At 35.9% G+C, this 27,081-nt stretch overlaps 1 protein-coding gene and 1 long non-coding RNA gene across 2 annotated transcripts; one reads left to right on the top strand and one right to left on the bottom strand.

Annotated features, from left to right (window-relative positions):
- The first annotated feature begins 1,046 nt into the window (after positions 1-1,046).
- On the top strand, positions 1,047-6,244 carry LOC133180025 (uncharacterized). Its single transcript, XR_009720244.1, has 3 exons — positions 1,047-1,089; positions 5,746-5,838; positions 6,153-6,244. It is a non-coding gene; the product is annotated as an uncharacterized LOC133180025 (long non-coding RNA).
- Positions 6,245-22,359: 16,115 nt separating this feature from the next.
- Positions 22,360-25,029, bottom strand: LOC133179604 (uncharacterized protein K02A2.6-like). Its single transcript, XM_061314317.1, has one exon. The coding sequence runs from the start codon at positions 25,027-25,029 to the stop codon at positions 22,360-22,362; it is 2,670 nt and encodes an 889-aa protein (XP_061170301.1).
- Positions 25,030-27,081: the final 2,052 nt, after the last annotated feature.

The following is a 27,081-nucleotide window of genomic DNA, read 5'->3' as shown; positions in this document are numbered from 1 at the left end:
ACGTGTGTAATAAGCAATCCATTATTATAATGTCATTATGACGTCATAGATGAGTGAACTTGCATTGGCGTAAAAATTGCTTTGAAACAGATGAATGTACACAAGAATATATAGGCTTATAACTTTTTTATTCCTATACCAATTTTCTTGAATGATACATCAATGGACAGGAAATAATCAGTATTTTCTATTTTTACTACTTTTGGGGTATTTGTAAACTTAATTTTTTGTCTATCATGGAGAAACAATGAATTCAAGGGTGAGGGATGATCAAATTTTGTGCGAAAATGCATTGATTTTTTGAAATAAGAGAAATGGACCCATATGAGTGCTTGATTGTAATTTTGCTTGATGTATTTAAAGTCATGAAAGAGAATAAAAATGGTATAAGTACATTAATAGGCTAACCGATGACTTAAAATGTGGGTGCAGTTGTGGCTAGATGGAAGCATTTTTAAAGGATTTTGTTTATAGAACTGTGCATGCTGTAAAATCTTTATTAATGATTGAATTTTCCTGAAATTTGGCATAGTGTCACTACATAGACTGTAGTATGACTTATGATGTAAAATGTTGTAAAATCCAGAAAATACCTCTTATTATTTTTAGAATCGGTAGGGGAAGAAAGTAGTGCAGAAAAAATTACAAGTTCTTTAATTTGCAGACCTGAATAAAAAAAACTGTGATAATGTATTAAACTGAGCCTCATACTTGTTGATAAGGAGTATGTTCCCTTGCAAAAAACCTTGGCAGATGTAATTTATCAATAAGATCAGCAGAATTATTTATGTATTACAACACCAGTGAGAAGTCTGGAATTCCCCTACTTTCACTTTCATTTTCAGAGGTTAACGCAGACAGACGCATTTTGCCGGAAAACGAATCTGACATGCCACCTCGAGATTTTAACCAAGGAAAGACAACTTGATGTGCTTTGATTGAGGGGTCACTCACTGCTGAACGAAAATTAGGGACATTGCTATGTGAAGAAACGTTAACATTGCCGCCTATGAGAAAACAATTAGTGGACTGTACCCAAGTGTCAGATGGGTACGAACGTCATCTTGTGACTGCATCACCTTTGTTTGGGTAAATAATTTGTTCAGAATACGCTTCATTTATCAACAGAAATTTAGCTGTTGCATGTCAGTGGGTTTAGTTTTTTAAGTATTCAAAGTTTGAAAGCACTTATCAGGTCCAGTACAATCTCTTGACTTAGCTATATAGCTTTATTTAGCTATAAGGTTTATTAAGCTATTCAGAATAACTTAATTTAGCTATATTATTACACTTTCTTCTTAAATGTGTAATTTTCTCAGCATGCACAAAAAGTCGCACCTTAGTGCAGTGATGATATAATAAACTCATCTGAAATTGATGCAAGTAAAAATCACTCATTAAAATCTTCTTGAGAGACTTTGTACTCAAAGATCTAAAAGTTTTTGGGCTACATAACGCAATTGATACAGTTACTTCTCCAATGAAATTATAAAGGAGGCCAACATTATTGTCAACAAGATAATTGATTGGTAATAAGGGTGCATATCATTACCGCTACGTCATTTTCAAAATTTTCATTACCGCTACATGCACATTACCGCTACAAAAAAGGATACATTACCGCTACATTTGAAAGTATACATTACTGCTACATTGCCTCTTTCATTAGCCAGCGTCTTATGCGTGTACAGTACAATATACATGTATATATATATATATATATATATATATATATATATATATATATATATATATATATATACACATGCATTAGACCTGTTTCCCTGCACCTCCACACTTTGTTTAAAAGTCTTATTTATATGAAATTTATCTCCATTAATAACTAATCCTGCATTGCTGCGATTTGTCACAAACTTCTCAATAGTAGCCATGACATTCATGTGACACTAAATCGACAACAGACTCATATATGCTCATTTTGATTAGAATTCGGATCCAAATTGTACTTCAATACATGGTGAGTAAATTATATTGAATGGAACTCAAATACCATGCCATTGCTGGCAGATTCGGTATGTAGCGGTAATTAGTTGTTGTCGGCATTAGTTCCTTTCATAAAATGTAGTGGTAATGATCACCCGAAAATTTGAGAAAATGTAGCGGTTAATGAGTTGAAATTTTTCTTAATGTAGCGGTAATGTTGACCTCCCGGTAATAATTCAGTAAAATGAGAAGCAATCATACTTATCCATGTCTCAATGTCACACAAGGTAGTGGACAGTTACTCAAACAATAGAAATTTATCTTTTGCTTAAAAGTATTCAAAAGTTGCAAAGTTAGAGCTATCTTTGATTTTGCTTGTTGTTTCGATAGCCCATAGCACATATATGAATAGTCAAATATATGCGTCTTTTTGTCTATTTCTTAGAAAAATAATTTTTGTGAAAAACTGCATATAAATAGCTAAATCAAGCTATTTTGAATTAAGTTTGATAAAGCTATATAGCTATTTCAAGCTATATAGCTAAATTAAGAGATTGCACAGGACCTGCTTATTTCCCAACGATAAGTCTTTCTTTATATATTCTGCAAATTCTCTCTGCATTTATCATTGAACAAAATTCATATGACTACAATTATATGACCATATTCTTCAATTTAGAGAACATGTTAGGCCAAACAAAAAAATATGTGTGATTCCGGTTACACCTCCAAAAAAATTAGGGTAGGTAGGGATTTTTTTTTTTTAATTTTTTTTTTATTTTTACAAAATGATTTTCTAAATTTTTCTAAATAATATACTCACTGCTGTGCAAGTGGCGTTTGGATGTGGCGTGATAATATACAAGTCAACATTGGTAGGGACACCCTAGTTATGAATTTGAAACAAATATTATTAAATCAAAAATAATAAACACACTAATAATCTTAATAACTTCTTCTTGTAAAAAAAAAAGTTCGAGGTTTTAATCCATGTTTATAAAGGAAATTAATGACTTTTATCCAGAGTAATTCTTATAATTCTTACTTTAATAATAAATTTTGAACGATAAACTAGAAAACAGACATAGAGTACACTGTAAAAATTGTGTTTAGGAAATAAACACTTCTATTACATGTTTAGATCTAAACGTGTATAGTATTGTGTTTAACAACTAAACACATGTCTTAACATGTTTTATATCTAAACGCGTTTAGAAATTAAACACGTTTTACTGTAAAGTGCAGAGTTATCTTCCCGGAAATGACACACATATATTTGAACGTTAATTTGAGCGGCTATGTAAACAAAGAAAACGCAACAAGCTAAGGTGATGTATCAATGAGAGTTATGACAACCCAATTCAAGGGATAACCATGACGAAATAGTGAAATACATGAAAGGGCATCTTGTTGCTGCAATACATTAAAGGTTTGTTTTCTTCTTCTTTGCATTAATTAACCACGATGAGCAACGTAAGTAAAGTTGACTTGGGTTATCGTGAATTCGTTCATGGACTTGCAGGAGAAGAAATAATATTAAATGTCATTAAAAATATCTATATTTATATCTGTGTAGTTTCACTAAAATTTGAACAATTTTGTTTTTCTAAGTAATGTAAAATATCAGTGATAGTGTACTTTTTCTAAAATCTGGCTTTCTTTCCTACAGGCACCGTACGTAGTCCAGATCGAACTCAAAATACACGTATCAGAGTACCTGGTGTCATCTTCAAGTGCAATGTTGTTGTTCCATAATCAACACTTGAAACTTCATTTGATGAAGACTAAGTACTATGTTAATTCGACAGTGTTTACAATTATCCTCGTGCATTCGAAATGGGTTACTTTCTGGCAGTTATTGATGGGATATAGATTATAATATGTGGTGCTTTGGGACTTGATGAAAGTTCATAAAATTTGATATTTTGTGATTGACATGAGGAAAACTCTGCAGCCGATTCAAAATATAATGATTATAATATATATATATATATATATATATATATATATATATATATATATATATATATATATATATATATATATATATATATATATATATACATTTTGTATTTTTAGTTTAACAATTGTTTAATAAAGCCTTTTAGAAATATTCAATGAAGTTTTGATATTAAATTGTCAGCTTAATATCATTTTCTTAATAATTTTGAAGATTTAAAGTTTGTTATCTATGTGTACGTTATAAATTATGTGTCATTCTGATTGAATTGTTGAGACTAATCAAATCTATTCAGTTCTATCTCCTACATTATTTGTGTAAATTAAGTACATGTACATCGCACAGTGACCATTGCATTGTATAATTAAATACTAGTACATATCCCAACGTTCAGTGGCTTTATGGAAAATGATTAATATTGGTTACATATTTTGAAAATTTTGACAATTATGCGCATTTAAAAAACATATACTTTTTGTGCTTAAATTTTACGAGAGTGTTTTGTTTTTCTGTAGGTACAAATTAAACTTATGATGTGTTTAGATTTTAAACACATCTGCTGTTATGTGTTTAGAATTTAAACACTTGTGTTTATGTGTTTAGATATGTTTAATTTCTAAGCACACAAGTGTTTAAATTCTAAACACTTTCTAAGACATGTTTAGGAATTTTACATGTTTAGAAATTAAACATATAAAAAAGGAGGTGACAAGAAAGTGTTTAGAAAAGTGTTTGAATTGTAAACACATTTTTTACAGTGTACTGCTAAGAGCTGTCAGAGGAAATATATTTAATATTGATAAAATTTTAAATTCTTACAATGAAAACTTTTTGCCTCATTGAACACTTTATACTTCCAAGCTCATTTCTCATATATATTGGTGTCGCCCGCGTGGCGCAGTGGTCAGAGCGTCTGCTCTAGAGTCGCGAGGTAAGGAGTTGATCCTTACGTCGCGGGTTCGAATCCCACGGTGGGACGTGGAAACCGGTCCTTCGGATGAGACCGTATAAACCGAGGTCCCGTGTCGCAGTAGGTGTTGGCACGAAAAAGACCCCTCACTGCTCAATGGCCGTAAGTGCCGAGCATAGGACAAAATTTGCAGCTCTCCACCGGAAAGTGGTGGCGTCTCCATGTGAGTGAAAAATTCTCGAGAGGGACGTTAAACAACATACAAACAAACATATATATTGGTACTATGTGAGTTGACTTTATTCAGGTAAATTCAGCTGTCTTGTTTTTCAATTTTCCTCATCAACTGTTTTTTTTCTACTTTTGGTTTAAAAGAAACAATCCTGATTTAAATTATTTCGTTATTTACAAGTTAATTTATCTTGCACATTGGGCTATTTCTTGCGTAATCAATGCAATCAAATGATGTTTTCTCATGTTATCTTCTCCCTAACTCCCAAAGGCATATTACCTGGCCAGCCGTCTGTGAACGTATATTTATTTAATTTTGGCAAGCAGAAACAAAACAAAACAAAAACATGTTGCTGGAAAAAAGGAATGCTTCCGTGCTATGCTAGCTTGCTTAAGATTTAACACTATCAATTGACTAAAAGTTGAAACGATGTTTTGCATGGAGGCCATCATTGCTGAAACTAAAACTAATACCGGAACCGATGACGGAAAGCGGGGGAAATTGCGGAAAAAATATGAAATTTGCCGGAAAAAAGTTTAGGGTCGGGGGTATAAAATAGGGACCGTCGGGTAACCGGAACCACACATATTTTTTTATTTGGCCTTATAGAGGATATTTTGGTTAAAGTTTTGGTCGGTTTCAGTGTTTGAAATATTCTTTCATCTTACACAATTGTATACATTAAGATTTATTTTATAGCTAAAGTACAAGAGAAATGCAACATCTAAGACTACATGTACATTGACTTTGAATAATCTACCCGGAATCCTCAAAAAGGCAACTCAAATACAGGTATGAAATTGATGTCACAAAATAAGTTTTTGGACTTACATTTACTCTTATAATACATATACATGTAAAGCATATCAAAAATAGAAAAGAATTAAAAGGTTCATCAGGTGACAGCTCAATCATGTATGGAATATTATTAACGCTGAGTTTCAAAATGTCAAAAGGGTATTCGATATATTCCATACAAGTTGTCAATCATTTGTAAGTGATTTGTACAGAGGTTCATTTGCATATAAATGTTGTTAACATTGTTTTACTGTCTTTATTAACTTGTGATACTAAATTTTATAAATTGACAAATTCATTCTTTTTAGAAAGTGCATATAATTTGGAAAAGAGACCATCAATCCACTGGGGGGTATCGCATGAAAGCAATGATTATAGAATATTGTAAGGCTGGAGGAGTTATAGTGCAATAGGCAGGCAAGTAATGGTACTTTGTTCTGGAAATTTTTCGCCCCAGTTATAAAGTTTTATTTTTCTCATTCTGCCCTCCTTACAAGTAGGTGAATTTAAAACGGGACAAATTCAAAGAAGGCAGCATAAATCTTTTAAACATAAAAGTGTCTAATCAAATTGTAAAAGGGCAAAATTGTTTTCAAGGGTGAAAGAGTGAATATTTTAAAAATTAGAATGGGGTGAAAATATCCAATAATACAGGTTATATGTATTAACACAGTACATATGCATTTCTCTTTTCTTTATAATGAAAATAATTTGTTCTGTAAAACGACAAATTTTGTTCTGATTTGTATGAAATAAATAAATATGTGCCAAATTTATTATTTTGCAGGCACCTATATTACCATCAGTTGTGCGCCAAAGGCATCAAGCTGTGCAAAAATTCTATGTCATGTTACAGAATCTTTCTTAAATACAGGTATATGTCTGCTCATCTGGCAATCTTAGGACATCACTGGATGGTTTTGTTTAAAAAGATTACAGAGTTAACACACACTTCCAGCATGAAGACCAGCCAGTTGCCTCACCTGTCCTGATATTGATAAAGGTAAATGGCCCTTTCAGAAAAGGATCTGACAATGCAAAGGCTAAAATGCTCATCAGTTAAATATTTCTATTTACTTATAGCTTATTAATTTGAATTTCTGTAGCTTAAAAATTTAATGATGTGAGTTAAAAAAAATATTTTAATCAAAATAATTTTATTTCAGTACTTTGTGACAGTGAAAAGACATGGCTTTGAATTACAGCATCAGAGATCCATCCAGGTTATAAAGCTGAGGAAAACAATAAAGCATCACTTCGAGCTACTTATATCACTGCCTTAATAAGTTGTCTGCATGTTTAACAAAGGACAGTGACCAGTTGTACCTATGATATCAGAGGGCATCCTGAAAAACACTCATCACTAAGCATAGAAAACTTCATATGACTTTTGTATCAATCCTTTTGAATTTCATCTGGCTTGGACTTTCAGTAGCCTTTAGCATCCTTCAAGCATTTCATGAAGTAGATGTACCAATTTTCAGATGTTAAATGTTTGGAACAGATTGCTTGTCCCAAATTAAAAAAAAATAAAATACTCTGCCAATTAGCAGTGTCATGAGCAGTTGATTGATATCACAGTTCCACTGGCATAGTATTTATAGTTGAATGGTTCCATTTTTAAGAAAAATTTTCACAAAAACCTGGAAAACATCAGATGGAAAGCAGCATCTACAAGAAAGACACTGAACACTTTTTTGTATATTAACAATGATATATCATGCCCGTTTACATCATTTATATAACCTAATTAACCAAATTATAGAGAATTATGTACAAATTTGTCCTTTTGTGTATTTATAGTGTATTAAATTGATTTTACTAACTTATAAATATTTATGTTTTTCACAGTCATTAACATTTACAAATGGAAGTACATATAACATAAAAATATTACATGTTTAGTAGGATAACGTGAAATTGTTATTCCACAAAAACCATCGATGACCTCGCCTCGGTCAGCAATGGTTTTTAAGGGGTAAGAATTTCACATCACCCAAAATAAACAGGTAATATAATATTTTTCTTGTTATAGAATGCATTTTAAGGAAAACATCAAGGTGAAACGAACGTGCAAACATTCTGCACAGTTAATGTTTTTTATAACTGTATATACTGTTACCCGTAGTCATGCATTTTCAACCATTGGGATGTAATGTTTGGCATGCAGTATGGTAATAGTACTTGTTAACAAATGTTTTTTAAACCAATCAAATTTGACTATTTAACATGAGAGTATACAACAAATTTATCTAGCATTATGGTGCTGTGAGTAACCATGGAATGTGAGCTTGTGTGAACTTGATCCTGAATTATTAAGGTTTGAATATTGTAATAAAGAATTGTGCAGCCCAAACTTTAACTTGTACCTGATTTAAATGGAGTTCCGTCATTAACAACTTGGAAGTTGTCACACTCTTCATGAGTATAATAACTGAGGGATCTGCTTCATTTGCAGATACATGGATAACACATTCACTCAAATGAAATATATGGAGATAACGAACAGTATTCAAGCTCAAAAGTCCATTATACAATACAAAATAGGAGCAGAGCAAACACGGACCTCCAAACATCAGAGGTGGGATCAGGTGCCATGGAGGAGTGAGCATCCACTGCCGACCGGTCACACCCGCCGTGTGCTCCTTGTCATGATCGGGAAATAACGGAAAAATCCGTCGACAATTCAGTGTGTAAATAATGGTCTAACAATTAGTATGAAAAACGTCAGTCAGCATTTGACTCAATGATAAATTGTATTTGCTGACAAGGTCATTGTATCGACCAAAGAACTTACGAAATGATGACTTTAAACGAGACAGCTGATATTCTTGTTTCATCAACTTATTTGTCAATAATTTACCTCGTTTTAGATATTGTACATACGTAGAGCATGCTCTTGCGTATCGAATCAACTGAGAGATATATACCCCGTAAGCAGTCCCTTTTTCAGTACCTTGTGCAGCCTGTAACATATAATGACAAATGGAGAAAAATGCCTTTTTCAAGGGAAAATAGTCTGTCTCATAATTGTAGGAGTATTGGAAAGGGGGGGGGGGGTCATGAAACTTGGCAGTTAATACAGTTTGTATGTGTACATGAAAAAATGCCTTCTTCTTTGTAGAATAAAAAATGATTGTTTTTTGAGTGTGTGTGTGTGTGTGACCATTTTTAATTCTGAATAGACTGGGTAGACTACAGAATGAGCTGACCTTTTTAGCACACCTGAGTGGAAGGCGTAAGTGAGCTTTTCTGATCACATTTTATGTGTAGTCCGTCCGTCTGTAAACTTTTCACATTTTCGACTTCTTCTCAAGAACCACGGGGCCAATTTCAACCAAACTTGCCACAAAGTATCCTTGGGTGAAGGGGATTCAAGTTTATTCAAATGAAGGGCCATGCCCTCTTTCAAGGGGAGATAATAAAGAATTAGTGAAAAATTAATCGCATATTTTAAAAATCTTCTTCTCAAGAACCACAGAGCCAGGGAAGATGAAACTCTTGTGGAAGCATCCTCAGGTAGTGTAGATTCAGGTTTATTCAAATTATGACCCCCGGGGGTAGGGCGGGGCCACAATGGAGGATCAAAGTTCTAGATAGAAATATATAGGAAAATTTTTAAAAATCTTCTCAGGAACAGGAAAGCCCTGACTTATCATATTTATGTGGAAGTATCCTCAGGTAGTGTAAATTTACCGGTATGTTTGTTCAAATCATGACCCCCTGGGGTAGGGTGGGGGCCACAATGGAGGATCAAAGTCTTAAATAGAAATATATAGGAAAATATCTTCTGATGAGAACTGCAAAGCCATGATTAGTCAATTTGATACGGAAGCATCCTCAAATAGTGTAAATTCAATTTTGTTCAAATGATGACCCCCGGGGGTAGGGTGGGGCCCAATGGGGGATCGAAAGTTTTACATAAGAATATACAGAAAAAATATTTCTTCTCAAGAACTGAAAAGCTATGTTTAGTGATATTGATATGGAAACATCCCCATGTAGTGTAGATTCAAGTTTGTTCAAATAATCATAATGACCTATGGGATAGGGAGGAGCCACAATGGGGGATCAAATTTTTACAAAGGAATATATGGGAAATTTTTTTTAAAATGAACTCAAGTACAACAAAGCCATTTGTTATATTGACATGGAAGTATCATCAGATAGTTTAAAATTCAACCCCCCCCCCCGAACCTTTTCAATACTGAACTGATTTGTGCTTTTGCCTTGCCTGTTGAATGTGCTCAGGTGAGCGATGGGCCCATGGGCCTCTTGTTTATTTATTGCAGTAATTAAATTTAAAAAAAAGAATGTGTTTTCTACAAGGATCATGTGTTATTGATGTGGTATTCAACTTTGCATTCCCATATTCGATGCATTTGGGTACATCTACTTTTTATTTGCTTTCAATGACATTGCATTCAATATCCCAATCTCATGCGTATACCTCACAGGCACTTGTTTCGTATACGGGGCACCCCTACTTAATTTTACTACAAGGTACCTAACTCAATTTCAGGCACCTCGCTTCAAGCTCATATTTTGTTCATATATCAATCATTAACCTACTTTAAAATTATATCGTTTGCTTCGAGAGACTTTTTTCTTGTCAAATAAATCCTTTCAGATGTCTCTGGTTGATCCTCTTTATTGTAAACCACTCAACGACATATATTCCTCGAAAATTAATTAAGACTTAAGATGGGATACAAATTTCTGGTTGGGGTTATAAATGAAGGATAAAACCAGATCGGAATGGAAAACTCAGAAGTCTTTGGTTTTATCCTAACCCCAACCGGAAGTTGTATCCCATCTGAGTCTTAATATGTATCGGGGTAATTTTCGAGGAATAAATGAGTGGTTTACAATAAAGAGACTCGACCAGAGATGTCTGAAAGGTTTTATTTGACAAGAAAAAAGTCTCTCGAAGCGAACGATATAATTTTAAAGTAGGTTAATGATTGATATATGAACAAAATACGAGCTTGAAGCAGGGGTGCCTGAAATTGAGTTAGGTACCTTGTGGTAAAATTAAGTAGGTGTGCCCCGTATACGAAACAAGTGCCTGTTGTATACCTGTGCCAATACTCCAAATTATACCATTGTAAGCTAAATCAATGCTTTAAATTTATGAAACCAATCTGTAGATAAGCGTACCTTTTGAATACAGACGATTTTAGCATAAAAACGATTTAATTTTCCCTTAATGCTGAAGTATGTTGGCTAATCTTGGCCCCCTCGGAATAGCTTGAGTTTACGTCATGTAATGAAAAAATAAAGCAATTAAACGCTATTTACCTGCATCTATCAATCCATTTTCTCCTCTTCTTTGCAAAAATCGGGAATCAAAACAAACTTTTAATAAGTTTAAGTTTAATAATTCCACTGCGATGATTACAACTTAAAAAGCGAAGCAGTAATCCATTGTCTCCAAGAACGTTCAGGTACTCGGAAGTTATAAAACGAAAGTGAAAGTCAACGAGACTTACAGACCCTTTGATTTTTCATATAGTATACATGATAGATAAGTGTAATAAATATAATTTGTGAGCAAAACAAACTACAAATTCTACTGGGGTGCTTAAAACTAAATGCGAAGCTGGAATTCATTGTCTCAAAGAATGGTAAGTTATAAAACGAAAGTGAAAGTAAATGAGAATTTAAGGCTATAGTCTTGGAAGCAGTTGTTATTTCATGAATAATTTGAATAGGTGATATCACCTATTCAAAATGATTAAGTGATATCACCTATTCGAATAGGTGATATCACCTATTCGAATAGGTGATATCACTTATTCGAATAGGTGATATCACCTATTCGAATGGGTGATATCACCTATTCAGAAGCGGAATAGGTGATATCACTTATTCGAATAGGTGATATCACCTATTCGAATGGGTGATATCACCTATTCAGAAGCGGAATAGGTGATATCACTTATTCGAATAGGTGATATCACTTTTTGGCAGTAAATACCAAAACGGCTCCTCATAGGCTTGTTTGCCTGTGGCGCCCTCGAAAGAAAAGGTTAACTGGAGCAGGTACCTATTTCACTTTAAATTTGTGCTTTAATCCTTCCGTTCCACTGCAAAACAGTTTACTTATAATCACTCAAGAGCACAGTGACATTCATTCCTTGGAAATTCGTAAAACATATTGACATTTTGCAACCAAATAAAAATTCTCATGAAAAGAGAAATAATAATAAATTTTTCAATTAATATTAAAAGACATGTTACTGAAACACAACAATGAGAATTAAGTTGCACGAATATTAACGTTTCCAAAAATAAAGAGAGCAAAATGGCAGGAATATTTGGGATTCCTTGGTGAAAAAAAGGAGACTTTAATCATAATCAAAGTGTTCTTGAAAAGGGAAATGGACTACTCCTTCCAAAATACAGGTCAAGGAGTTCAGAACCAGACAGTAATTGCTATTTTACCTTGGTACTGAAGAATGATTGTTTGTTGTTTAACGTCCCTCGAGAGAATTTTTCACTCATATGGAGATGCCACCACTTGCCGGTGGAGGGCTACAAATTCTGACCTATACTCGGCACGTAGGGCCATTTAGCAGTGAGGGATTTTTTTCGTGCAAGCACCTACTGCGACACGGGACCTCGTTTATACGGTCTCATCCGAAGGACCGGTCTCCACGTCCCACAGTGGGATTCGAACCCGCGACGTAAGGATCAACTCCTTACTCCGCGATTCTAGAGCAGACCACTGAAGAATGAAGATGAAGTAAAATATCAAATTTCAAATGTTTTTCATCAGATGTATGATTGTGATTGGAGAACATTGATATCGGAAAAACCTTGGCCTCACTAGCTACATCAAAGTATAACAAAACTCAACTCTCTCCCTTACTTGAAGATGTAAAAATGAATAGCTTTTTACATCAAATAGCAGAGGAGAGCAGAACATCCTGGACTTCTGAGTGCTATTTTTTTGGCACAGGTCATAATGTTCAACAGAAAAAGGTATAGAGAGGCCGAAAGAATGACTGTTTAGTTCTGTCAAGATGCAAAGAATGGGGGACAGCTAGTTCAAGTTGCAAAGTCCACTCTCAGAATTTGAAAAAAAAACTGATGTAGGATGACTTCTATAAAACTAGGAAACGTTTACATCTTTTTCGATACTCGCAAGCATGCTCTGGGTACGATCAATTTTTAAAACGAGACAGGCTACTGACAGGCAAGTTGATGTTTAAGGGATTTCAACAATCTTGTTGAAAGTCAGCATTTCATAAATTCTGTGGTCGTTATAATGACCTTGTTAGGAATTATAACCTGTCATTGGGTTGTATGTTGGTTAAGGAATGCTGCTTCTATCTGATTTATACATAGGGCTCAAGGTGGATGTGACAGGACAACGGGGGATGCTTACTCCAACTGAGCCCACCTCTGGAATTTTAGGGATTTAATGCCCTCTTCACATATTTGTACTGTTTATAGCTTTTCGAGATCGATCAGTGTTCGTTATTTGCACCTTTCTCATCGCTGATGCCCCACAATATAGCACTCTGTGTTGACAAGATTGTAAGACGCAAAAATTTCCTTATGTAAATAATTGACTGAAACTGACCCCCCCCCCCTCCCCCCAAAAATTCTATTCTTCCTCATGTTGAGCGAACATTAAAAGAGTTACTCCCCTTTGATTGATTTTTTTTAAAGTTGCTGCTTTAATAAAAAAGAATAATAGATTGTTTGTTGTTTAACGTCCCATCCGAGATTTTTTTACTCATATAGATCGTGATCGGGAGGTCGTGAGTTCGAATCTCGGCCGCCACTGACCTAAGTCGATAAGAAATGGGTAGCAACTGTTCCTTCGCCATGCGCTCGCCACTTTGAAGTGAAAGTTGCGGATACTTCGGATCAGACCTTAAAAACCGAGGCCCTGTGTCACGGCAGACGTTGGCACGATAAAGATCCCTCACTGCTCAATAGTCCCGAGTGCCGAGTAAAGGTCAAAATTTGAAGCCCTTCATCTGCATATGGTGACGTCTCTACATGAGTGAAAAATTCTCGAATGGGACGTGAAACAACATACAATCATTAATGTTCTTGGCAAAATACACATTTTATGGATAATAAAAAGCAAGTGATTGATATACATCACACAGAATGCATTAGCATGTATTTGGAAATGACAAGTTGAATTATTATGATGTTTACACAAAACTTGTCTTCTGCACGATTTCAGAACAAACATACAGATTTCAGCAAATAAATTTAAAATAGAATCACAAAACACATTGGAATGGCAAGTGGAATTAATACTACTTATATGTAATACATAGTGTTTTTCCCTTTTGCTTACAATAACATAGATCGCATAACATGAGCTACCAATGGCACACACTTGCAAACATTCATTTAAAAAAAATCAGGGGGAAATCTTTCATTTATTTCCATGTGTATTTACTCCTTTTGCGTGCAGCTTTCTTTTTGGTGCTTATTTATGGAGGGAAGTGTATTTTTTTAAATCAAGATGTATCTATTAATAAGAAATTAACAGATCTATCTTTTTACATCGCTATCTATCACTTGTGAGCTAAGGTTTGAAGGAATGAATATTAGAACATTATAACAAATTCTGAAACACATGCATCATAATCAATCACCTGATTTTGAAATAGAAACTGAAATGAACAATCCAACTCAAACTCTGCTTTACATGTATACCACTAGTAAATTTATTTAGCCTGCAAAATCCATCTGGTCTATGAATAATCCCTTTTAACTGATCAAATCATTAAGAGAATTCAACATAGCTAACTGGGCCGAGTAAATTCTTTCGTTTGTAAGGACGTCTCCTCTATTAACCTCTCTATCACTTTTAAATCCCCCCCTTGAGTATGGCTGTGGAGTTTTTCTTTAACATGCTCAAGTATTGTAATCATATCTTCTGATATATTCTCATTTTTGTCAAGCAAGTCTAGAATCGAGATGATTGATTTTCTATTACTTTCTTCAAATAAGGATGTTCAATATATGATGGTAAACACATCTGAAAATCCTTTAATGCCAGAATGTACTTTTGCACAATTCAGAATTTGTAAATGTTACCTTGACTTTGCAAAAAAGTCCTTGGTTGTGAAAAATGACACATCCTCTGGTCATAAGTAATCTTTAAGTGAAATACACGTATGCAATGTTTCTCCATTTCAAAATTATAAACCTGTTATGAAATTTCACATTATATAACGAGTGACCTTAAACTTGCATGAATGACCTAGGTCAAAGTCATGACAATCCTCAGCTCATAATCTCTGTACCAAGTATGAGCTTCCAATGATTTTCCATTAAAAGGTTAGGACCCGGACAAAACTTTTATACTTTTTTCAGCTAATGACTTATACATGTGCTTGTCTTGTTGGTATGACTTTGCATAAATACAATGTCACACCCTCGGGTCATGAGAAATCTTTGTACCTAGTATGAGCTTCCAGTTTTTCCATAACAAAGTTAAAGCCCGGAAAAGGTGATTACTATATACCCCCAAATTTTGTTTTCAGGAGGTATAAAAAAAATATTTATCAGTCACAAAAGTGTGTTAGCCAACACCTGTAAGGGAGGCGCAAATCACAGGATTAAATTGGTCAGCATTTATTCATAATAATCGATTATTAATCAATTAATATGATGTGTATCCTATTATTATACCCCACGCAACAAGTTGCGGGGGGGGGGATAATGTTTTTGACCCGTCCGTCACTCCTGTGTTTTTGTCAGCGCAACTCCTCATAAACCGCTACACAGAATTTCGTCAAACTTTGCATACACAATGTGTAGATGTGCATATTACCAGGAAATTCCGATTCCTTTTTTAGCTCACCTGAGCCGAAGGCTCAAGTGAGCTTTTCTGATCACTTTTTGTCCGTCGTCCGTCTGTCCGTCCGTCCGTCTGTCCGTCTGTAAACTTTTCACATTTTCGACTTCTTCTCAAGAACCACTGGGCCAAATTCAACCAAACTTGCCACAAAGTATCCTTGGGTGAAGGGGATTCAAGTTTGTTCAAATGAAGGGCCACGCCCTCTTTCAAGGGGAGATAATTAGGAATTAGTGAAAAAATAATGGCATCATTTAAAAATCTTCTTCTCAAGAACCACTGGGCCAGGAAAGATGAAACTTATGTGGAAACATCCTCAGGTAGTGTAGATTCAAGTTTGTTCAAATCATGACCCCAGGGGGTAGGGAGGGGCCACAATGGGGGATCAAAGTTTTACATAGAAATATATAGGAAAATTTCTTTAAAAATCTTCTTCTTAAGAACAGCAAAGCCATGATTGGTCATAATTATATGGAAGCATCCTCAGGTAGTGTAGATTCAAGTTTGTTCAAATCAAGACCCCCGGGGGTAGGGTGGGGCCACAATGGGGGATCAAAGTTTTACATAGAAATATATAGGAAAATTTCTTTAAAAATTTTCTTCTTAAGAACAGCAAAGCCATGATTGGTCATAATTATATGGAAGCATCCTCAGGTAGTGTAGATTCAAGTTTGTTCAAATCATGACCCCCGGGGGTAGGGTGGGGCCACAATGGGGGATCAAAGTTTTACGTAGAAATATATAGGAAAATATCTTTAAAAATCTTCTTCTTAAGAACAGCAAAGCCATGATTGGTCATATTTATATGGAAGCATCCTCAGGTAGTGTAAATTCAAGTTTGTTCAAATCATGACCCCTGGGGATAGGGTGGGGCCACAATGGGGGATCAAACTTTTACATAGAAATATACAGGAAAAAATCTTTTTCTCAGGAACAGAAAAGCCTGCATTAGTAAATTTGATATGGAGGCATCCTTGGGTAGTGTAGAATGAAATTTGTTCAAATCATGACCCCCGGGGGTAGGGTGGGGCCACAATGGGGGATCAAAGTTTTACATAGAAATATATAGGAAAATTTCTTTAAAAATTTTCTTCTTAAGAACAGCAAAGCCATGATTGGTCATAATTATATGGAAGCATCCTCAGGTAGTGTAGATTCAAGTTTGTTCAAATCATGACCCCCGGGGGTAGGGTGGGGCCACAATGGGGGATCAAAGTTTTACGTAGAAATATATAGGAAAATATCTTTAAAAATCTTCTTCTTAAGAACAGCAAAGCCATGATTGGTCATATTTATATGGAAGCATCCTCAGGTAGTGTAGATTCAAGTTTGTTCAAATCATGACCCCTGGGGATAGGGTGGGGCCACAATGGGGGATCAAACTTTTACATAGAAATATACAGGAAAAAATCTTTTTCTCAGGAACAGAAAAGCCTGCATTAGTAAATTTGATATGGAGGCATCCTTGGGTAGTGTAGAATGAAATTTGTTCAAATCATGACCCCCGGGGGTAGGGTGGGGCCACAATGGGGGATCAAAGTTTTACATAGAAATATATAGGAAAATCTCTTTAAAAATTTTCTTCTTAAGAACAGCAAAGCCATGATTGGTCATATTGATATGGAAGCATCCTCAGGTAGTGCAGATTCAAGTTTGTTCGAATCATGACCCCCGGGGGTAGGGTGCGGCCACAATGGGGGATCAAAGTTTTAAATAGAAATATATAGGAAAATATTTTTAAAAATCTTCTTCTTAAGAACAGCAAAGCCATGATTGGTCATAATTATATGGAAGCATCCTCAGGTAGTGTAGATTCAAGTTTGTTCAAATCATGACCCCCGGGGGTAGGGTGGGGCCACAATGGGGGATCAAAGTTTTACATAGAAATATATAGGAAAATTTCTTTAAAAATTTTCTTCTTAAGAACAGCAAAGCCATGATTGGTCATAATTATATGGAAGCATCCTCAGGTAGTGTAGATTCAAGTTTGTTCAAATCATGACCCCCGGGGGTAGGGTGGGGCCACAATGGGGGATCAAAGTTTTACGTAGAAATATATAGGAAAATATCTTTAAAAATCTTCTTCTTAAGAACAGCAAAGCCATGATTGGTCATATTTATATGGAAGCATCCTCAGGTAGTGTAAATTCAAGTTTGTTCAAATCATGACCCCTGGGGATAGGGTGGGGCCACAATGGGGGATCAAACTTTTACATAGAAATATACAGGAAAAAATCTTTTTCTCAGGAACAGAAAAGCCTGCATTAGTAAATTTGATATGGAGGCATCCTTGGGTAGTGTAGAATGAAATTTGTTCAAATCATGACCCCCGGGGGTAGGGTGGGGCCACAATGGGGGATCAAAGTTTTACATAGAAATATATAGGAAAATTTCTTTAAAAATTTTCTTCTTAAGAACAGCAAAGCCATGATTGGTCATAATTATATGGAAGCATCCTCAGGTAGTGTAGATTCAAGTTTGTTCAAATCATGACCCCCGGGGGTAGGGTGGGGCCACAATGGGGGATGAAAGTTTTACATAGAAATATATAGGAAAATTTCTTTAAAAATTTTCTTCTTAAGAACAGCAAAGCCATGATTGGTCATAATTATATGGAAGCATCCTCAGGTAGTGTAGATTCAAGTTTGTTCAAATCATGACCCCCGGGGGTAGGGTGGGGCCACAATGGGGGATCAAAGTTTTACGTAGAAATATATAGGAAAATATCTTTAAAAATCTTCTTCTTAAGAACAGCAAAGCCATGATTGGTCATATTTATATGGAAGCATCCTCAGGTAGTGTAAATTCAAGTTTGTTCAAATCATGACCCCTGGGGATAGGGTGGGGCCACAATGGGGGATCAAACTTTTACATAGAAATATACAGGAAAAAATCTTTTTCTCAGGAACAGAAAAGCCTGCATTAGTAAATTTGATATGGAGGCATCCTTGGGTAGTGTAGAATGAAATTTGTTCAAATCATGACCCCCGGGGGTAGGGTGGGGCCACAATGGGGGATCAAAGTTTTACATAGAAATATATAGGAAAATTTCTTTAAAAATTTTTTTCTTAAGAACAGCAAAGCCATGATTGGTCATAATTATATGGAAGCATCCTCAGGTAGTGTAGATTCAAGTTTGTTCAAATCATGACCCCCGGGGGTAGGGTGGGGCCACAATGGGGGATCAAAGTTTTACATAGAAATATATAGGAAAATTTCTTTAAAAATTTTCTTCTTAAGAACAGCAAAGCCATGATTGGTCATATTGATATGGAAGCATCCTCAGGTAGTGCAGATTCAAGTTTGTTCGAATCATGACCCCCGGGGGTAGGGTGCGGCCACAATGGGGGATCAAAGTTTTAAATAGAAATATATAGGAAAATATTTTTAAAAATCTTCTTCTTAAGAACAGCAAAGCCATGATTGGTCATATTTATATGGAGGCATCCTCAGGTAGTTTAGATTCAAGTTTGTTTAAATCATGACCCCCGGGGATAGGGTGGGGCCACAATGGGGGATCAAAGTTTTACATAGGAATACATAGGAAAATATCTTTAAAAATCTTCTTCTTAAGAACAGCAAAGCCATAATTAGTCATATTTATATGGAAGCATCCTCAGGTAGTGTAGATTCAAGTTTGTTTAAATCATGATCCCTGGGGATAGGGTGGGGCCACAATGGGGGATCAAAGTTTTACATAGAAATATATAGGAAAATTTCTTTAAAAATTTTCTTCTTAAGAACAGCAAAGCCATGATTGGTCATATTTATATGGAAGCATCCTCTGGTAGTGTAGATTCAAATTTGTTCAAATCATGACCCCCGGGGGTAGGGTGGGGCCACAATGGGGGATCAAAGTTTTACATAGAAATATACAGGAAAAAATCTTTTCCTCAAGAACAGAAAAGCCATGATTAGTAAAATTGATATGGAGGCATCCTTGGGTACTGTGGAATGAAATTTGTTCAAATGAGGGACCCCGGGGGTAGAGTGGGGCCAATGGGGGATCAAATTTTTACAAATGAATATATGGGAAAAAATCTTCTGCTCAAGAACAGAATGCCATTTGTTATATTGATATGAAAGCATCATCAGGTAGTTTAAAATTCAACCCCCCCCCCCTTTAACTTTTCAATACTTAACTGATTTTTGCTTTTTTTTCCCTAGCCAATGTGCTCAGGTGAGCGATGGGGCCCATGGGCCTCTTGTTTCTGGGAATTTCGGCAATTTTCAACTTAGAGTTTTGGCCATATCTTGAATATAGTGATGAACAGTTTGTCAGCGCAACTCCTCTTAAACCGCTGCACAGTGTGTAGATGTGCATATTAACAGGTATTTCCGATTCCATTATTTTTGCCCTAAGAGTTTTGCCTATTATCGTAGAAACTTTCCAGCTAGGTAATAAGGAAATCCACTGAAATCAGCTTTTGTAATGAAATTTTATGTGAAATATTTTATGACCTTAAAAGACCCTTACTGATTTTGAGATCAAAATGTTAATGGTTTAACACCCACACACCCACCCACACACACAAAATCTTGGATAGTTCTCACCCCCCCCCCCCTTTCAAATTGATGCTTTGCCTTAAATAATTTCATAAATACAGTATATGAACAAATTCATATGACTTACAACATAATTTTGTATCCATCAATTATTTAAATGAGTAAATTGTCATGTGTTGGACATGGACTTGTACTCATTAACAAATCGAAATCAGAGGAATTTAAATAACAGTTTGTCAGCATAATTCCTGCACTGAATTTCCTGAAACTTTATAGGTATTTCAGACATAATGTATAGATTTGTATATTACCAAGAAATTTTGATTCCATTGTTTATCTAGAAACTTCAGCCCAATTTAAATTTGTAACATACAAAGATTTGAATGTCCTAATATGCAAGAAGTTTTGATGTGAAGATTTTTTTTCAAGTAATGCTCCTTTTTGAATTATACTGTGTATTAAAAATGCACTGTGCCAATCATTACGTGTTGCATTGTCGAGTTTTGGGGGAGCGTGGATCATGTGAGCTTGCTCACTTTTTCTTTTATTATCAATAATCAATGACGATTTCGTCGAATTTACATTACAGACCCTGAAACGTGCTACTACCCCACACACACGCCGCACTAACGGCACACGGCTTGCACGAAACACTACATGGTTTACACGAAATGCTGCACCAAACGCTTTATACACGTTTCTTACACGCATTATACACGATTCTCGCACGCTTTGGCCTCGATCTGGATTTTCTATACGGAATCTCTCGGGCATTATTTTTTTTTACGGGTTAAACATTGATTAATTAAGAGTCGCAATCTTTCACACTACGTTTTAAAATAAAACTCGCTACACCTGTACTACATGTATTATAATGAACTGTTAGAAATATTCAAAGTTCAGTAGTTGATAATTTAAGGTGATATGCCCATCATCGTCAGTGTACATCCTTTTTACACTAAAGTCTAAATTATACACTGCAAGAAAAACCTTTATATTTGTCACTCATAATTTCTTTCGGCATTAATCCTTTTTTTTTTAATTTATTTATATAGTATGATATTAAAAACTGGTTTATTACCGAAATATATCTTAAGTAATTAATTTTAATAAACATTATACATGTATTGTTTTTATTTCCGTGAACGGATTGATTTTCTTATGATTTAGCAATAAGTTTATTTATTTATTTAATTCATGTTCCCTCTTTAATATGCAAAATTAATAAGTACATGGCAGTGTAATGTCTGCCTGTTATGCCCGAAACCTGAACTAGGGACAACACGTGTGTTCAGTTTCACAACTTTAATAGTAATCATATAATGTATCACGAACCCGATCAAATAAGCATCAAATAATCATATGTTACATCTCCCTTTCTTTAGAAAGATTAATTAATACAAAAATGAAATCAAAATTCAATTCAAATACATACATGAAATGAAATTTGACTTATCAAATAGAAATTCAGTTAATCGTCAATGTTCAATAAGACAATTTCTGAAATTATTAAAATAATTAATTCCAATAGATAAACCTAATAACTGAGTTCACAAATGTCAATACACAGCACTTCAGAGGTCTAAGCGGTTTGGTTTCTTCACAACACGACCGTAAGAAGTAACGACAGGTTTAGGTGAATCCGCAACTATGGCAGCTTTGGGAGAATGTTTGTTCAGAGTGTTTGGAGGTTCATGAGTATCAATCTCAGAATCGCTTCCTGTATCCGGTTCTTGTTCCAGATCCGGTACATGGTTAGCATTAGCGGTTGTTCGTCTGAGGTGTTTTCGGTTACGTCTTAGTCTTTGATTGTTGCTAAACTCAACGACATAGGATCTCGGCTGTTTATGTTGCTCAACTACTATTGCAGGTTTCCATTCCTTACTGTTTGAGTTTTCAGGGGGTGCAACTCTTACTGGATCACCAATATCTAAGCGTGGTAACTCTTTCACATACCTCCTATCATGATAGAACTTCTGCTTCTCTTTGATATCTTTCATTTGTTGATTTAGGTTTGGTCCTGTGTTTCTGGGCTTAAGCAGCTCTGTGCGGGTTGGTAAGTTGTTCCGTGGTCTACGACCCATTAAGAGTTGTGCCGGTGATAGGTTGACAGATTCCAACGGTGTTGTGCGGTAGTTCAACAAGCTGAGATATTTATCATCTGACTTTCTTCATAGTTTCTTAACTGTCTGTATTGCTCTCTCTGCTTCTCCATTGGAACTTTGGAAATGGGGACTTGACGTGATGTGTTGTATTCCATATTGGTCGCAAAACAAATGGAATTCTCGTGAATTAAATGGAGGCCCATTGTCTGACCGCAGTTTCATTGGAATCCCGTGACAACTAAACGTAGCTTTCATAGCATTAACAACCGCTGATGTTGTTGTGGATTTCAGTTCAATCGTGTCAAAGTATCTGGAATGGTAGTCCACTATCATAAGATACTTCTTCTGTTCAAATTCAAACAAATCACATCCAACTTCCCCATAAGGAATCTCAGGTGTATTTGTTGGCTTAAGTGGTTCACGACTCTGTTTGTTTTGGTACATGGCACATTTTGAACAATTCCTGACTTCCTCTTCAATGGCTGTATTCATGGCAGGCCAATACATGACTTCTCTTGCCCTCTGTTTGCACTTGACAATTCCTAAATGTGACTCATGAATTAGTTTCAGCATGTGGCTTCGTAGACTTGGAGGTATAACGATCCTCAATCCTTTGTAGACTATGCCATCTGTGACTGATAACAAATCCCTAGAATCCCAGTACTCTCTGACGCTAAGAAGTGTCTCGGATTTAATGTCTGGCCATCCATGTACTATCATGCTACAAAGGTCTGACAATTCTATTCTGGTACGATGGGCTATGTCCAAGTAGCGATCTGGAGTGACATCTAACATGTCGAACATATTGATGTTTTCTAGAGTCTCTATCTCCGGATCAGCCTCGGGTAAATACTCTCTGGATAGAGCATCAGCAACTGTCATATCCTTTCCTTTACGGTAACGAACTTTTACGTTATACCACTGAAGCCTCAGCAGCATTTTCTGCAACCTCATTGGTGTGGATGCTAGTGGCTTCTGGAAGATCATTTCCAGTGGCTTATGGTCATTATAGACAATAGTTTCTTTTCCAAGTATATAACAATGGAACTTTGTTGCTGCATGAACAATGGACAACATCTCTTTTTCTATCTGCGCATAGCGCTTCTCTGTGTCTGTGAGCGAGCGAGATGAGTATGCGACCGGGCGTCCCGCTTGGATTAGCACTGCTCCAAGTCCATCCTTTGATGCATCACACTGAATCTCCACTGGCTTGTTGATGTCATAAAATGCAAGCACAGGTTGTCTACTACAACGTCTTTTGAGTTCACTGAAGCAGTTTTCTTGCTCATGATGCCACGTAAATTCAGTTTCTGACTTCACTAGTACTCTGAGTGGTGCATCAACTTGACTCAAATTTGGTATAAATTTGGCTAAATACTGAACCAGACCTAAGAAACGTCTTACTCCTTCCTTATCCTTTGGCCTTGGCATGTCAACTAGAGCTCGGACTTTGTTCGGGTCTGGCTTAATACCATTCTCTGTAATCAAGTGTCCTACATATGAAACCTGCGGTTGTCTGATTTCACATTTGTCATAATTAAGCTTCAGGTTATACTGTGTAGCTCTCTCAACGACTCTTCTGAATATCTGATCATGCTGTTCTACATCTCTTCCACCTATAAGTATGTCATCCATCACTGCTGCTGCACCTTCTATCCCTTCAAGCATCTGATCCATGATATGCTGAAAGATTTCAGGAGCGGATTTAATGCCAAATGGAAGACGCAGCCATCTGTACCTTCCTATTGGAGTATTGAAGGTTGTTAGGTATGATGATTTCTCATTCAGCTTAATTTGGAGGAATCCTGACTTAGCATCCAGCTTTGAGAAAACACGGGCATTTGGTATGTTTGAAACGATATCCTCGACTGTTTTCATGGGGTGGTGAGCTCTCTTTACAACTTTGTTCAGGTCGGATGGATCCAGACAGATTCGAATCTTATCGTTTCTCATTGACACGACCATCGAACTGACCCATTCAGTTGGAGTATCTACCTTTATAATGTAGCCGTTCTGTTCCATCTCCTTAAGCTTTTCTATGATCCTTGGTTTCAGTGATGCTGGCTGTCTACGAGGTGCATGAATAACCCCCTCAGCGTCTGGATCTATTTCAATGTTGTGTTCTCCAGGTAGAGTTCCAGAAGTTTTAATCAACTCGGGAAAGTCTTTGAACTTGTATTCTGGATGATTATCAATCCCGTTATCCAGTTTCTGAATCCTTTCAATCAGATTTAGTTTTTCTGCGACATCACCACTGATAATGTTCTCTTGTTCCAACTCTACAATTTCAAATTGTGTATTCACTTGTCTCCCCTTATGTTTGATTGGAAGGTTAACACTATATAAGGGACGGATCCTATGATTAGTGTAGGACTTTAAAACTTTAGTGCTCTTGTAAGTAGGTGCATGAGATCCTAGAGAGTCGAACACTGATTTGACAATGATTGAAGACTTTGCCCCAGTGTCTATCCTGAATTTAACAGGCTTACTGTTAATGGTTGCTTTTACTACCCACTTATCATTAGTCTTGGAACTGTCATCCTGTGCACTGTATATGTGAAGTACATCTTCATCTGAAGAATTGATTTCACTATCTGTCTCCTGTAGTGCATTAACTCCTTTTGTACGTTTTCTGCACACGGCTATCCAATGGTCTTTCTTGTGACAGTATTTGCACGTTGATCCGATTGCCGGACACTGACCTGATTTTGCATGGCCTTCTGTCGGGTCCCACATCTACTACACTATTCCTTTTTTGCTTTGGGTTTGTAAGGCTGTCTCTTGTGTCTTTTTGTTTTGTGATGAGGTTTATACTGATATACCTTTTTCTGTACAGCGTACACTTGCGAGACCTGTTGAGTAACTGCCTGATCCTCACATCCTCGAATGAGTTTGAGCTGTTTCTGCGAGTTTTCATACTGACGACCAATACTGAGAGCTTTTGCAAGTGTAAGATCACTACCTTGATCCAAAAGTTTTTCTTGTACCTTAACATGTCTGACTCCTGCTATTATAGCGTCTATCAGGACGTCATCTGGATTTGTGTATTCACAGTTCATAATGATAAGCTTTAAGTCTTTGACAAAGTTATCAAATGGCTCACTCTCACCTTGTTTTCTCTGTTTCACTTTGAATCGTGCTGCCCGTTTATTTTTCCTTGGGCGGACGTATGCCTCGAATTTGTCGAGAATTTTGTCGGGTTTGTCCTCGTCTCCAGACTCCCACTCAAATGTCTTGTACACTTCACGTCCTTGTTTACCGACCCAGATTCCCAGCCATCCTGCTCGATCTTTGTCCTTAGCAGATGTAAGTGGTCCTTTGAATACAAACTGTACGTGCTGTTTAAAGCGACAAAATTCTTGATACATGTCTGGTGCTTCCCAGTCTAAGCGCGGCGGGTCGAACTGTGCAGCGGCGGCCATCTTGAAATTTCACATACACTGACTGACCTGATAATCCGAAGTATTTTGAAAATGCTAACAGTGGTTTCTCTTGAAACGGCAATAAACTTATGCAAAAGGTCCTGATTGACTGCCCTGACACATCTAGCACTTCTGACACCATGTAATGTCTGCCTGTTATGCCCGAAACCTGAACTAGGGACAACACGTGTGTTCAGTTTCACAACTTTAATAGTAATCATATAATGTATCACGAACCCGATCAAATAATCATATGTTACAGGCAGTAAAGAGGATGATTATGCATTTTCTTTTCTCTTTTTTTTGGTCGGGGGCGAGGAGGGGGTTTGGGGGTTGGGTTACCGAGATCTTAATTTGTGTATCTGTAAATCTGACATGGCTAAAGACCACCGGCAGTCGTTTCAGTAATTATACTATCAGGAAAAAATTATAAGAGAAACAAGTAACTGTCCTTAGAATATTCATGTCTCCAGCGGGATTAGATTAAACGTTTTATTACAGAGTTTAACATAAGGATTAATATATGGAAGAAAAACCCGCAGGGGGGGGGGGGGAGGGTTATAAAGGATAATTAGCTCTCTCTACATGTACATAAAATAAAAACAATATACATGTACCCATTACCTTGTAAATTACTTCATTATAAAACTCGGTGTAGGGGAACTTTTTTGTAATTTACAAATAGACACGGCACTCATCTTACCATGCAATGTTCGTTTATACATGTACATTACATAAAAACTCAAATATTTTAAAAATTACAAATTAAAGCTGCGTGATTAATAAAACAACTAATATTTCTTTATTATTTATAACGTATTTTAAACTCTTTTTTTTTATTATGATTACCGAACAATCCACTGTTCACAGAAATCGGGTCGATTAAAAATAAAATTCACGGGTATTGTGTGTACCCATTAAATAAGAAAAATATAAGGATTTTATGCCACGAATTTAAACGCAATCGGTATTCTCGGGTGTATTTTAGACATGATTGATAAAAGATAAAAGCAGAACAAGTTTTCAGTTCCCTGCCCATGGAGCCCGAGGTCGCTGTCGTAAATGACCTTCATCACAGTCGAACATTGCAATATGGGAAGTTGAAGATTTAAATACTTAAATAAATTTTAAGTGTTGCATCCGATGCACCACATAAATAATAATAAAGTATTTAGTTCTTTACACAAAAGAATATTATGCTTTTTAACACCCGGTACCGACAAAAATTGAAATTTAAAGCTTGAGTTTTTAAAATGCGGGCCCCCCCCCCCCCCCTTTCGGAAATATCTAATCCTGCGTTCGTAAATGTATGTGAATTATTACTCAAAAATTTTCAATTACCGGTATAAATCAACCAATGCTATGT

This window comes from Saccostrea echinata, unplaced genomic scaffold (genome assembly GCF_033153115.1).
Source record: "Saccostrea echinata isolate AGI-Se365-2 ecotype Australia unplaced genomic scaffold, CSIRO_AGI_Sech_v1 ptg000005l, whole genome shotgun sequence".
NCBI classification, from domain to species: domain Eukaryota; kingdom Metazoa; phylum Mollusca; class Bivalvia; order Ostreida; family Ostreidae; genus Saccostrea; species Saccostrea echinata.
Note: the sequence above shows the minus strand (reverse complement) of the source record. Positions and strands in the feature narration are given on the sequence as shown.